We start from the raw sequence: 12950 nt of genomic DNA, 5'->3' as shown, positions 1-12950 counted from the left end.
GTGCTTCTATACACTAAAAACCTGCAGTTTATCCTTGGAAAAACTTTGGGTGAAACTTAAAAAATGAACAAGAACAATGTAAAAGAGATTAATCAAGCTTAAAGCTCAGTAAGTCTAGGACCAAAGTAAGTGCTGCAAAATTCAGAATAATAATACATGGTCTGGGAGGAGCAAGATGGCAGAGGAGTAGGAGACCTAAATTTCGTCTGGTCCCAGGAATTCAGTTAGATAGGTATCAAACCATTCTGAACACCTACAAACTCAACAGGAGATCAAAGAAAACAATAGCAGCAACTCTCTGAACAGAAAAGCGACCACTTTCTGGAAACAGGGACCCAACAAGCGGCAGATCCGGGGAGACACCCCTTCCTCCCCAGGGAGGAGCAGTGCACCACAGGAATCTGCTGGGTTTGGAGACTCCAAATGGGGTCATGTGCCACAGACAGAAGCGCTCAGTCACAGGCCAGGTGAGCACAGAGTGCGGCCAGAGACTGGGGAGACCGGAGTGATTCACTGCCTTTTCTCTGAGGACTCACTGAGGAGTGGAGCCCTGAGCTGTTGGCTCCTCCGGGACCAGAGATTAGGAGGCCGCCATTTTCATTCTCCCCCTTTAAGCTGTAGGGAAAGCTTTCAGGGAACAAAAGCTACCAAGAACAAACCCAAGCAGATTACTTAGCCTCTGGCTTTTAGCCAGAGTACTTAGCCCCTTGCCTCTGGCAAGGGCGGTGCAATTCTGCCTCCAGCAAAGACATTTGAAAATCACTGCAACAGGCAAACCCCCCCCCTCAAGAAGATCAGCAAGAACAGCCAGGCAAGAACAAGTTTATCGATCAATGACAACAGCAGAACTCCAACACTAGGGGAAAATAGCACACAGAATTCATTTTTTCTCAGGATTCTTTAGTCTTTCAAAGGTAATTTTTAAAATTTTCCTTATTTTTATCTGTTTCTTTTTTTTAATTTTTCTTTTTCCCTTTTCAACCAAAATCTTATCAATCCCTTTTTTTAAAATCTTTTTTAATTTTCATTTTTAGAACCATATTCTATTCCTTCATTGTAGTTAACCTTATTTTTAATACATGTATAAGTTGTTTTCTCTTTAAAATTTTGGGATACAGTTTATTCTAACAGACTAAAAGGTACCCTAAATCTCTAGTATATGGCGTTGTTCTAGTCTCCATCCTGATCACATTCTCTCCCTTTTTTGTTTTTTTTTTTAATTTCCCTTCTTTCTTTTTTCAACCAACTTCTTATCAATTCCTTTTATAAACTCTTTAATACTTTTCATCTTTACAGTCATATTCCATCACTTCATTGTATTTACCCTTATTTTTGTACATATATAAGTTTTTCTTTCTTTAAAATTTTGGGAGGCAGTTTCTTCTAACAGACCGAAATATGCCCCAAATCTAGTGGGTGACTGATCTATTCATCAGCCTGATCATATTCTTTTTTTTTTTTCTTTCTTTCTTTCCCTTTCTTTTCCTCCTGGTTTTAGGTCTCTTCTGATTTGCTTAGTGTACATTTTTCTGGGGACGTTGTTACCCCGTTACCATTTTATTCTCTCATTCATCTACTCTCCTCTAGACAAAATGACAAAATGGAAAAACTCACCTAAAAAAAAGGACAAGAGGCAGTACTGACTACCAGGGACCTAATCAATACAGACATTAGTAAGATGTAACTAGAATTCAGAATGACGATTATAAAGATACTAGCTGGGCTTGAAAAAAGGCATGGAAGATACTAGAGAGTACCTTTATGGAGAAATAAAAGAACTAAAACCTAACCAAGTCAAAATCAAAAGGCTATTAATGATGTGCAATCAAAACTGGAGGCTCTAACTGCTAGGATAAGTGAGGCAGAAGAGAGAATTACTGATAAAGAAGACTAAATGATAGACAATAAAGAAGCTGAGAAAAAGAGAGATAAACAACTACTGAATCATGAGGGCAGAATTCGAGAGATAAGTGATACCATAAGACGAAACAATATTAGAATAATTGGGATCCCAGAAGGAGAGAGAGAGGCAGAAGGTATATTTGAACAAATTATAGCAGAGAACTTCCCTAATTTGGGGAAGGAAACAGGCATCAAAATCCAGGAGGCACAGAGAAACCCCTCAAAATCAATAAAAATAAGTCAACACCCCCACATCTAATAGTAAAACTCACAAGTCTCAGAGACAAAGAGAAAATCCTGAAAGCAGCTTGGGACAAGAGGTCTGTAACCTACAATGGTAGAAACATTAGATTGGCAGCAGACCTATCCACAGAGACCTGGCAGGCCAGAAAGGACTGGCATGTTATATTCAGACCACGAAAAAAGAAAAATATGCAGCCCAGGATACTATATCCAGCTAGGCTATCACTGAAAATAGAAGGAGAGATAAAAATCTTCCAAGACAAACAAAAACTAAAAGAATTTGCAAACACGAAACCAACCGTACAAGAAATATGGACAGGGGTCCTCTAAGCCAAGAGAGAGCCTAAAAGTAACATAGACCAGAAAGGAATAGAGACAATATACAGTAACAGCCAATACAATGGCACTAAATTCATATCTTTCAATGGTTACCCGTAATATAAATGGGCTAAAAGCCCCAATCAAAAGACACTATCAAAAAAAGCTATCAGATTGGATTAAAAAACAAGACCCCCTGATATACTGCCTGCAAGAGAATCATTTTAGACCCACAGACACCTCCAGATTGAAAGTGAGGGGGTGGAAAATCATTTACCATGCTAATGGACATCAAAAGAAAGCTGGGGTGGCAATCCTTATATCAGATAAATTAGATTTTAAACCAAAGACTATAATAAGAGATGAAAAAGGACAATATGTCCTACTTAAAGGGTCTATCCAACAAGAAGATCTAACAATTATAAACATTGATGTCCTTAACATGGGAGCAGCCAATTATATAAGCCAATTAATAACAAAATCAAAGAAATACATCGACAACAATACGATAATACCAGGGGACTTTAACACCCCCTCACGGAAATGGACAGATCATCTAAGCAAAAGATCAACAAGGAAATAAAGGCTTTAAAAGACACACCGGCCTGCAGAGATATATTCAGAACATTCCACTGCAAAGCAACAGAATACATATTCTTTTCAAGTGCCCATTGAACATTCTCCAGAAGAGATCACATCCTAGGTCACAAATCAGGTCGCAACCAGTACCAAAACACTGGGATCATTCCCTGCATATTTTTGGACCACACTGCTTTGAAACTAGAACTCAATCACAAGAGGAAAGTCGGAAAGAACTCAAATACATGGAGATTAAAGAGCATCCTACTAAAGAATGAATGGGTCAACCAGGAAATTAAAGAATTAAAAAAATTCATGGAAACCAATGAAAATGAAAACACAACCCTTCAAAATCTTTGCGATGCAGCAAAGGCAGTCCTAAAAGGAAAGTATATAGCAATACAAGCCTTTCTCAAGAAACAAGAAGGGTCTCAAATACACAACCTAACCCTACACCTAAAGGAGCTGGAGAAACAGCAGCAAATAAAGCCTAACCCAGTAGGAGAAGAGAAATTAATAAAGATCAGAACAGAAATCAATGAAATAGAAACGAAAAGAACAGTAAACGGATCGACGGAACTAGGAGCTGGTTCCTTGAAAGAATTAATAAGACTGATAAACCCCTGGCCAGACTTATCAGAAAGAAAAGAGAAATGACCCAAATAAGTAAAATCATGAATGAAAGAGGAGAGATCACAACCGACACCAAAGAAATACAAACAATTATAAGAACATATTGTGGGCAACTATATGCCAGCAAATTAGATAATCTGGAAGAAATGGATGTATTCCTAGAGATGTATAAACTATCAAAACTGAACCAGGAAGAAATAGAAAACTTGAACAGACCTGTAACCACTAAGGAAATTGAAGCAGTCATCAAAAATCTTCCAACAAACAAGAGCCCAGGGCCAGATGGCTTCCCAGGGGAATTCTACCAAACATTTAAAGAAAAATTAATACCTATTCTTCTGAAGCTGTTTCAAAGAATACAAATGGATGCAAACCTTCCAAACTCATTTTATGAAGCCAGCATTACCTTGATCCCAAAACCGGACGAAGACCCCATCAAAAAGGAGAATTACACACCAATATCCCTGATGAACATGGATGCAAAAATTCTCACCAAAATACGAGCCAATAGGATCCAACAGTCCATTAAAAGGATTATTCACCACGACCAAGTGGGATTTATTCCTGGGCTGCAAGGTTGGTTCTACATCCGCAAATCAATCAACATGATACAATACATTAATAAAAGAAAGAAGGAGAATCATACGATCCTCTCAATAGCTGCAGAAAAAGCATTTGACAAAGTACAGCATCCTTTCTTGATTAAAACTCTTCAGTGTAGGGATAGAGGGTACATACCTCAATATCATAAAAGCCTTCTATGAAAAAACCACAGCAAATATCATTCTCAATGGGGAAAAAGTGAAAACTTTTCCCCTAAGGTCAGGAACGCGGCAGGAATGTTCACTATCACCACTGCTATTCAACATAGTATTAGAAGTCCTAGCCTCAGCAATCAGACAACAAAAAGAAATCAAAGGCATCCAAATCGGCAAAGAAGTCAAACTCTCACTCTTTACAGATGACATGATACTTTATGTGGAAAACGCAAAAACTCCACCCCAAAAGTGCTAGAACTCATACAGGAATTCAGTAAAGTGGCAGGATATAAAATCAATGCACAGAAATCAGTGGCATTTCTATACACCAACAACAAGACAGAAAAAAGAGAAATTAAGGAGTTAATCCCATTTACAACTGCACCCAAAACCATAAGATACCTAGGAATAAATCTAATCAAAGAGGCAAATGATCTGTACTCAGAAAACTGTAAAATACTCATGAAAGAAATTGAGGAAGACACAAAGAAATGGAAAAACGTTCCATGCTCATGGATTGGAAGAACAAATACTGTGAAGATGTCAATGCTACCTAGAGCAACCCACACATTCAATGCAATCCCCATCAAAATACCATCCACGTTTTTCAAAGAAATGGAACAAATAATCCTAAAATTTGTATGGAACCAGAAAAGACCCCGAATAGCCAGAGGAATGTTGAAAAAGAAAAGTAAAGCTGGTGGCATCACAATTCCGGACTTCCAGCTCTATTACAAAGCTGTCATCATCAAGACAGTATGGTACTGGCACAAAAACAGACACATAGATCAATGGAACAGAATAGAGAGCCCAGAAATGGACCCTCAACTCTATGGTCAACTCATCTTTCACAAAGCAGGAAAGAATGTCCAATGGAAAAAAGACAGTCTGTTCAACAAATGTTGGGAAAATTGGACAGCCACATGCAGAAGAATGAAACTGGACCATTTCCTTACACTACACACAAAAATTGACTCCAAATGCTTGAAAGACCTAAACGTGAGACAAGAGTCCATCAAAATCCTAAAGGAGAACACAGGCAGCAACCTCTTCGACCTCAGCCCGCAGCAACTTCTTTCTAGAAACATCACCAATGGCAAGAGAAGCAAGGGCAAAAATGAACTATTGGGACTTCATCAAGATAAAAAGCTTTTGCACAGCCAAAGAAACAGTCAAGAAAACCAAAAGACAACCGACAGAATGGGAGAAGATATTTGCAAGTGACATATCAGATAAAGGGCTAGGAATCAAAATCTATAAGGAAGTTATCAAACTCAACACCCAAAGAACAAATAATCCAATCAAGACATGGGCAGAAGACAGGAACAGACATTTTTCCAAAGAAGACATCCAAATGGCCAACAGACACATGCAAAAGTGCTCAACATCGCTCCACATCAGGGAAATCCAAATCAAAACCTCAATGAGATACCACCTCACACCCGTCAGAATGGCTAAAATTAACAAGTCAGGAAACAACAGATGTTGGCGGGGATGCGGAGAAAGGGGAACCCTCCTACACTAGTGGAAATGCAAGCTGGTGCAACCACTCTGGAAAACAGTATGGAGGTTCCTCAAAAAGTTGAAAATAGAGCTACCATACGATCCAGCAACTGCACTACTGTGTATTTACCCGAAGGATACAAATGTAGGGATCCAAAGGGGTATGTGCACCCCGATGTTTATAGCAGCAATGTCCACAACAGCCAAACTGTGGAAAGAGCCAAGATGTCCATCGACAGATGAATGGATAAAGAAAATGTGGTGTGTATATATACAATGAAATATTATGCAGCCATCAAAAGGAATGAGATCTTGCCATTTGCAATGACTTGGATGCACACTGTTGAATCACAGATCTACACTTCTAAAACAAATAATGCAACATATGTTAAGAAAAAAGAAAAAGAAGAAGATAGCAGGAGGGGAAGAATGAAGGGGAGTGAGTTGGAGGGGGAGACGAACCATGAGAGACGATGGACTCTGAAAAAGAAACTAAGGGTTCTACAGGGGAGGAGGGTAGGGGGATGGGTTAGCCTGGTGATGGGTATTAAAGAGGGCACATTCTGCGTGGAGCATTGGGTGTTATGCACAAACAATGAATCATGGAACACTACATCAAAAACTAATGATGTAATGTATGGTGATTAACATAATAAAATAAATAAATAAATAAAAATGCAATGACTTGGATGGAACTGTAGGGTGTTATGCTGAGTGAAATAAGTCAATCAGAGAAAGACATGTATCATATGACCTCCCTGATATGAGGAATTCTTAATCTCAGAAAACAAACTGAGTGTTGCTGGAGTGGTGGGGGGTGGGAGGGATGGGGTGGCTGGGTGATAGACATTGGGTAGGGTATGTGCTATGGTGAGCGCTGTGAATTGTGCAAGTCTGTTGAATCACAGATCTGTACCTCTGAAACAAATAATGCAATATATCTTAAGAAAAAAAAAAAAAAGAAGATAGCAGGAGGGGAACAATGAAAGGGGGGAATCGGAGGGGGAGATGAACCATGAGAGACGATGGACTCTGAAAAAGAAACTGAGGGTTCTAGAGGGGAGGGCGGTGGGGGGATAGGTTAGCCTCGTGATGGGTATTAAAGATGGCACATTCTGCGTGGTGCACTGGGTGTTATGCACAAAGAATGAATCATGGAACACTACATCAAAAACTAATGATGTAATGTATGGTGATTAACATAACAATAAAAAATTTAAAGAAATAAAATCATTCTATGTTCATGGACTGGAAGAACAAATATTGTGAAAATGTCTATGCTACCTAGAGAAATCTATACATTTAATGCAATCCCTATCAAAATTCCATCAACTTTTTTCAAAGAAATGGAACAAATAATCCTAAAATTTTTATGGAACCAGAAAAGACCCCAAATAGAGGAATGTTGCAAAAGAAAGGCAAAGCTGGTGGTGTCACAATTCCGGACTTCAAGCTCTATTACAAAGCTGTCATCATCAAGACAGTATGGTACTGGCACAAAAACAGACACATAGATCAGTGGAACAGAATAGAGAGCCCAGAAATGGATCCTCAACTCTATGGTCAACTAATCTTTGACAAAGCAGGAAAGAATGTCCAAAGGAAAAAAGACAGTCTCTTCAACAAATGGTGTTGGGAAAATTGGACAGCCACATGTAGAAGAATGAAACTGGACCATTTCCTTACACCACACACAAAAATAGACTCCAAAGGGTTGAAAGACCTAAATGTGAGACAGGAATCCATCAAAATCCTAGAGGAGGGGCGCCTGGGTGGCTCAGTCGTTAAGCATCTGCCTTCAGCTCAGGTCATGATCCCAGGGTTCTGGGATTGAGCCCCGCATTAGGCTCCCTGCTCCACGGGATGCCTGCTTCTCTGTCTCCCACGCCCCCTGCTTGTGTTCCCTCTCTCGCTGTGTCTCTCTCTCTGGCAAATAAATAAATAAAATCTTTAAAAAAAAAAAATCCTAGAGGAGAACACAGGCAGCAACCTCTTCAACCTGAGCCGCAGCAACTTCTTCCTAGAAACATCGCCAATGGCAAGGGAAGCAAAGGCAATAATGAACTACTGGGGCTTCAAGATAAAAAGCTTTTGCACAGCAAAGGAAACAGTCAACAAAACCAAAAGACAACCGACAGAATGGGAGAAGATATTTGCAAATGACATATCAGATAAAGGGCTAGGATCCAAAATCATAAGGAAGTTATCAAACTCAACACCCAAAGAACAAATAATCCAATCAAGACATGGGCAGAAGACATACAGAAAGATTTTTCCAAAGACATCCAAATGGCCAACAGACTCATGAAAAAGTGCTGAACATCGCTCGGCATCAGGGAAATCCAAATCAAAACCTCAGTGAGATACCACCTCACACCAGTCAGAATGGCTAAAATTAACAAGTCAGGAAACAACAGATGTTGGCAAGGATGCGGAGAAAGGGGAACCCTCCTACACTGTTGGTGGGAATGCAAGCTGGTGCAGCCACTCTGAAAAACAGTATGGAGGTTCCTCAAAAAGTTGAAAATAGGGCTACCCTACGACCCAGCAATTGCACTACTGGGTATTTACCTCAAAGATACAAATGTAGTGATCCAAAGGGGTACGTGCACCCCAATGTTTATAGCAGCAATGTCCACAATAGCCAAACTATGGAAAGAGCCAAGATGTCCATCAACAGAAGAATGGATAAAGAAGATGTGGTGTTCATGTATACACACACACACACACAGTGGTGTTCATGTATACACACACACACACACACACACACACAGAGTAAAATTATGCAGCCATCAAAAAGAACAAAATATTGCCATTTGCAAGGCCTGCTTCTCCCTCTCCCACTCCCCCTGCTTGTATTCCCTCTCTCACTGTCTCTCTCTGTGTCAAATAAATAAATAAAATCTTAAAAAAAAAAGAATCACTGGATAACTTCATTACTTCACAAATCATGCTCATTCTAACTCTGCATTTTAAAATTCCTGTTATTGCTCTCGTCCTTACCTTTATTTTAGGGGCATGTACTGTGGTGAATTGGAAACCCCAAAGAAGAGACATAAAAGAATGTGAGAAGATAACAAAACTATAGAAATGAAAGGATTAATATTCATTCATTTGGACCTCAGACACTCAGCAATTTCAGCCACATACAATGACCTATAACCACAGAAGTGATCCCTCAGGTTGAAAAGGAATAAAAATAGCCAAGAAGAATCAAAGACATGCTGTTACTTCCAGTTTTTCACCACAATAAATTGGAGTCAGCACGGAGGAGTACCTATGACAACTAAGAAACATAGAAATGGCAAGAAAAACAGAGACAAGGGGAAAACAAAAGAAACAAACAAAGAAAAAAAAACACTGAACAGGACTAGAACACCAGTAGTGACTTCAAGTGGAACTGTATAAGAAGCAGACACATTAATGAAGAAAGAAACAGACACTGAACAGCAACGGCCATAAAAGAAGAAAAAGAAAAATAGGGTATAAACTATTCAAAGTGTGGGGTAATTAACTGAAAGACAAGCCAAGTCTATAGGACTTGGGTATTACCATGCCATATTAAAGCACACCAACAACACAGCAATCTGGGAACATATCTTATCTCAAAGATATGAGCCATATGTACTTTTACTAAACACAGATGACTCTAACATAGTGTAACTGTCATGAGCAGTAACTCTGAGTCAAGAAAATGTTCTAATATGGTTGATTCTTATCAACACAGAAACAAGTGCTTTAGCAAAATTCTCCAAAACAATTGTATCCTAAACAAGTCCTGGCAATTAATGGGTAGTTAATTAACAGAAAATATAAATCTTCCAGAGATCTATGACTTTTCTCAAGTGACTATGACCTCTACTCAAAAGGAGAGTAGGGTAAATACTCTGATAACTTTTACTTACCAGTAGGAAGATCTTCAACTTTTGCAAGGTCATTCTCTTCTATTCCAGGCATTCCTGCATCACCACCTCGTTTGATTTGTTCTGCCCAAGTAACAAAAGATAAAATTCTTTTTTTAAAGATTTATTTCTTCTAGAGAGAGACAGACAGACAGATCAGAGGAAGGGGCACAGAAGAGGGAGAGAATCTCAAGCACACGTCATGCTGAGGGCAGAGCCCAATACAGAGCTTGATCTCAGGTCCTTGAGCCAAAATCCAGAGTTGGCCGCTTAACTGACTGAGCCACCCAGACACCCCAATAATTCTTTTTTTTCCCTTATATGAATTGAAAGTGTTTTGAAGGAATGTAATAATCAGTTTCTAAAGCAACAGGCTATATTGACTGCATATCTTTATATCTTGCTTTGGACATAGCTGTAACTCTAAAACAATTTACTTTTTTTTCTTTTCTATCAAGAGATCCAAATTTGAAACAACACTGACACCTAATCATAACTGAACTAAAATCAAGCAATATTCTTTATGACTGAAAATGTTCACTTCAAAGTGAGTTAGAAAAGTCAATATCCTATTAACACAAAACAAAACAGTAATACCTTTCCCATGTGGAATATGATTGCTTGAGGGTTCTTCATTCTTATCTGCAGCATTCTCAGCTACTCTGGGAATGTTTTTAGGTACTGCATGATTGTTTACACCCAATTCATTTCCATCTTTTGATTCAAACTTGTGTGACTTTTGCTGTTAAATAAAGATTTGGTAATAGTAAATATTTTTCGGTTCAAAAGATTAAATAATTGACACAACTACCAATTAAATGTTCTGAAACAGTTCATTTTTTGAAACATATACCATGGGTCCAAATTCCAAACACTTGGAGATGTGGGATATAATACTATTTTCTGTTCCGTTTTTTAAAACCTAATATGAAATAAAAGAATAACACTTTTTAAAGTCTCTGATTATGGTAAATGATCTAAAATGTTAGGCAGAGGTAATTCTCTTTGGCTATGCTGAAGGAGTGATGCTGCAAGAAGACAGTCTTGCTTGGAGGTTGATAGGGAGGCCTACAGTTGGGCATCATCCTAGGTGCAATGGGCAGGGTGGGTTCTCTATAGGCCTATGTTGTAATCGAGCAGGATGGTGGACTACAGGAAGCTGGCACATGGGTGCCCCCTCAAGTGTGACAGACGGCTAGTGACATTGCCAAGCTTTTCCAGAAGCAGAAACAGCAAGGGTGGAAAATAGGCAAACTTCTTCTTAGGTGCACGGGCCACCCAACCATAGGAAGTAACAGCAGAACAACACATAGGTCAGTATTCCTTCCAACATGCTTCTAACCCAATCATCTCCTTGGAAACTTGAATCTTCAGATAACTGGTTAGGCCTGACTCAATTCTATCGGTGGGCCAGTTTTGCCTTTTATACTGGTTGAGTGGCCTCAGTGGAAAATTGAGAGTGGCAAGGAGTTAAATACACATACTTGTGTTGCCACATAGGTCCTTCTACTTAAAATTTAATGCATATATAAACGCTCTGTCATCTCTAAAGCATTATGCAATGTAATCATTAGTAATTTTATAAAAAAACAATAGTACTAAAAAATCTAAAGGAAATCTAGAAAAACCAAGTCAAATTGTAAGAATTTGTCACAAGAAAGAAGAAAAGGTGTTTTGACAATCAGGTATTCCAGTATGCCTGGCAGATAAAATTCACAATAAAAATTTGCACTGTGCTTCATAGTTTACAAACTGCTTTCAAATCTATCCTCTAGTAAAGTGAACAGTTTGGGGAATAATGAAGTCAAACTGAGGCTTAAAGAAGTTTAGTAGTTCATCCAAGGTTACCAAGTTGGAGAACTGTGGAGAAAGGATTCAAACCACAGTCTTCCTCACTCCCACATTTCCTGGGAGCCAATTCTGAGCTTAATATTCAATGAGTGAAATGATAACACTGAAATTTTTGAACATGTCAATAGGAGGGCCGAGGGTAAGAAAATCTATGAGGTACAATCTGAACAGGCAGCCTGTATATCTCTGCATTTCACTATAATGCTGTATCATAAGGCTATTTCTATAGTACTCTTTATAGATGTGGATAAAACAAATAATATTAAGCAAAACTTAAAGTCAACAAACTACTGTTCAAAAATACTTTTCCATTTAAAATAGTTAATAAAGGTGTTGTCCCTTTGATGCATTATTAAAGATAGTACCTTTATGTGAATGGACAATAACAAATATTCTTAATAAAATTAGATGGCTTTCTAAATGCAATGTTAGTGATGTGGTAAGGGGGCCACCTGAACGTTTTTTAAATAAAACTCTTTATTCTGAAATAATTTTAGACTTACAGAAAAGTCATTACCCCTCACCCAATTTCCCTTAATGTTAACATGTTACATTAGCATGGTCCATTTGCAAAACTATGAAACCAACATTAGTACATTATTAACTGAACGCCAGACTTTATTTAGATTTCACTACTTTTTCCATTATGCCCTTTTTCTGTTCCAGGATCCAATCCAGGATACTATATTTCATTTAAGCCCTCATAGGCTCTTTAGTCTTCTCTGATCTACAACAATTTCTCCTCCTTTGTAGCATGAAAGCAGTAAACAAACGAGTATGGCTGTGTTCCAGTAAAATGGTATTTACAGACACTATGAGTTTCTTATAATTTTCCAATGTCATGAAATATTCTCTGGTTTTTTTCAACCATTTTTAAATGTAATAACCGTATTTTGCTTAGGGGCAGTATGGAAACAGGCAGCAGGTGGGATTTAGTCTGCTGACCCCTTCATCAGAGTTAAGTTCTAAGACAGGCATGTGCTTGGTTAAAAAAAATAAAATCCCTGATTACAACTTATACTTGTTTCATATAGCTTCCATTAGATTTGTTCCAATGAAAAAAAAAACAACTGAAATTTCACCGAATCAACTTATTAAGGTAGTAGAACAGGGAATGAAGGACAGGGAGTAGGATTAGGGAGCTGGCCTGAAAGGTAGGGCTGGTGTGCTACCCTAGAAAGGAGCAGTTCTCCAAGCCTCTCCAGTCCTCCCACTTTGTTCCATTTAGGGCAAAATAAGGGTAAACAAGAACTGGAGAGGA

The 12950-nt window shown here is 38.5% G+C and overlaps 1 protein-coding gene across 6 annotated transcripts in view; it reads right to left on the bottom strand.

Moving 5' to 3' along the window:
• The window catches only part of GOLM2 (golgi membrane protein 2), a 126229-nt gene that overhangs the window by 66955 nt on the left and 46324 nt on the right, over positions 1 to 12950 (bottom strand). For all 6 annotated transcript variants that reach the window (XR_003515639.2, XR_003515640.2, XM_027569590.2 and 3 more), the window contains exons 5-6: positions 10436 to 10580; positions 9842 to 9922 (exon numbers count right to left, since the gene is read on the bottom strand). Coding sequence is in view for 4 of the 6 variants with exons in the window: in XM_027569590.2 (XP_027425391.1) it covers positions 9842 to 9922; positions 10436 to 10580 (226 nt within the window). In the remaining 2 variants the exon portion in view is untranslated. The remainder of the gene's footprint in view (positions 1 to 9841; positions 9923 to 10435; positions 10581 to 12950) is intronic.

The sequence above is a fragment of the Zalophus californianus genome, chromosome 6 (assembly GCF_009762305.2).
Source record: "Zalophus californianus isolate mZalCal1 chromosome 6, mZalCal1.pri.v2, whole genome shotgun sequence".
NCBI lineage: Eukaryota > Metazoa > Chordata > Mammalia > Carnivora > Otariidae > Zalophus > Zalophus californianus.
This window is presented reverse-complemented; position numbering and strand designations above follow the sequence as displayed.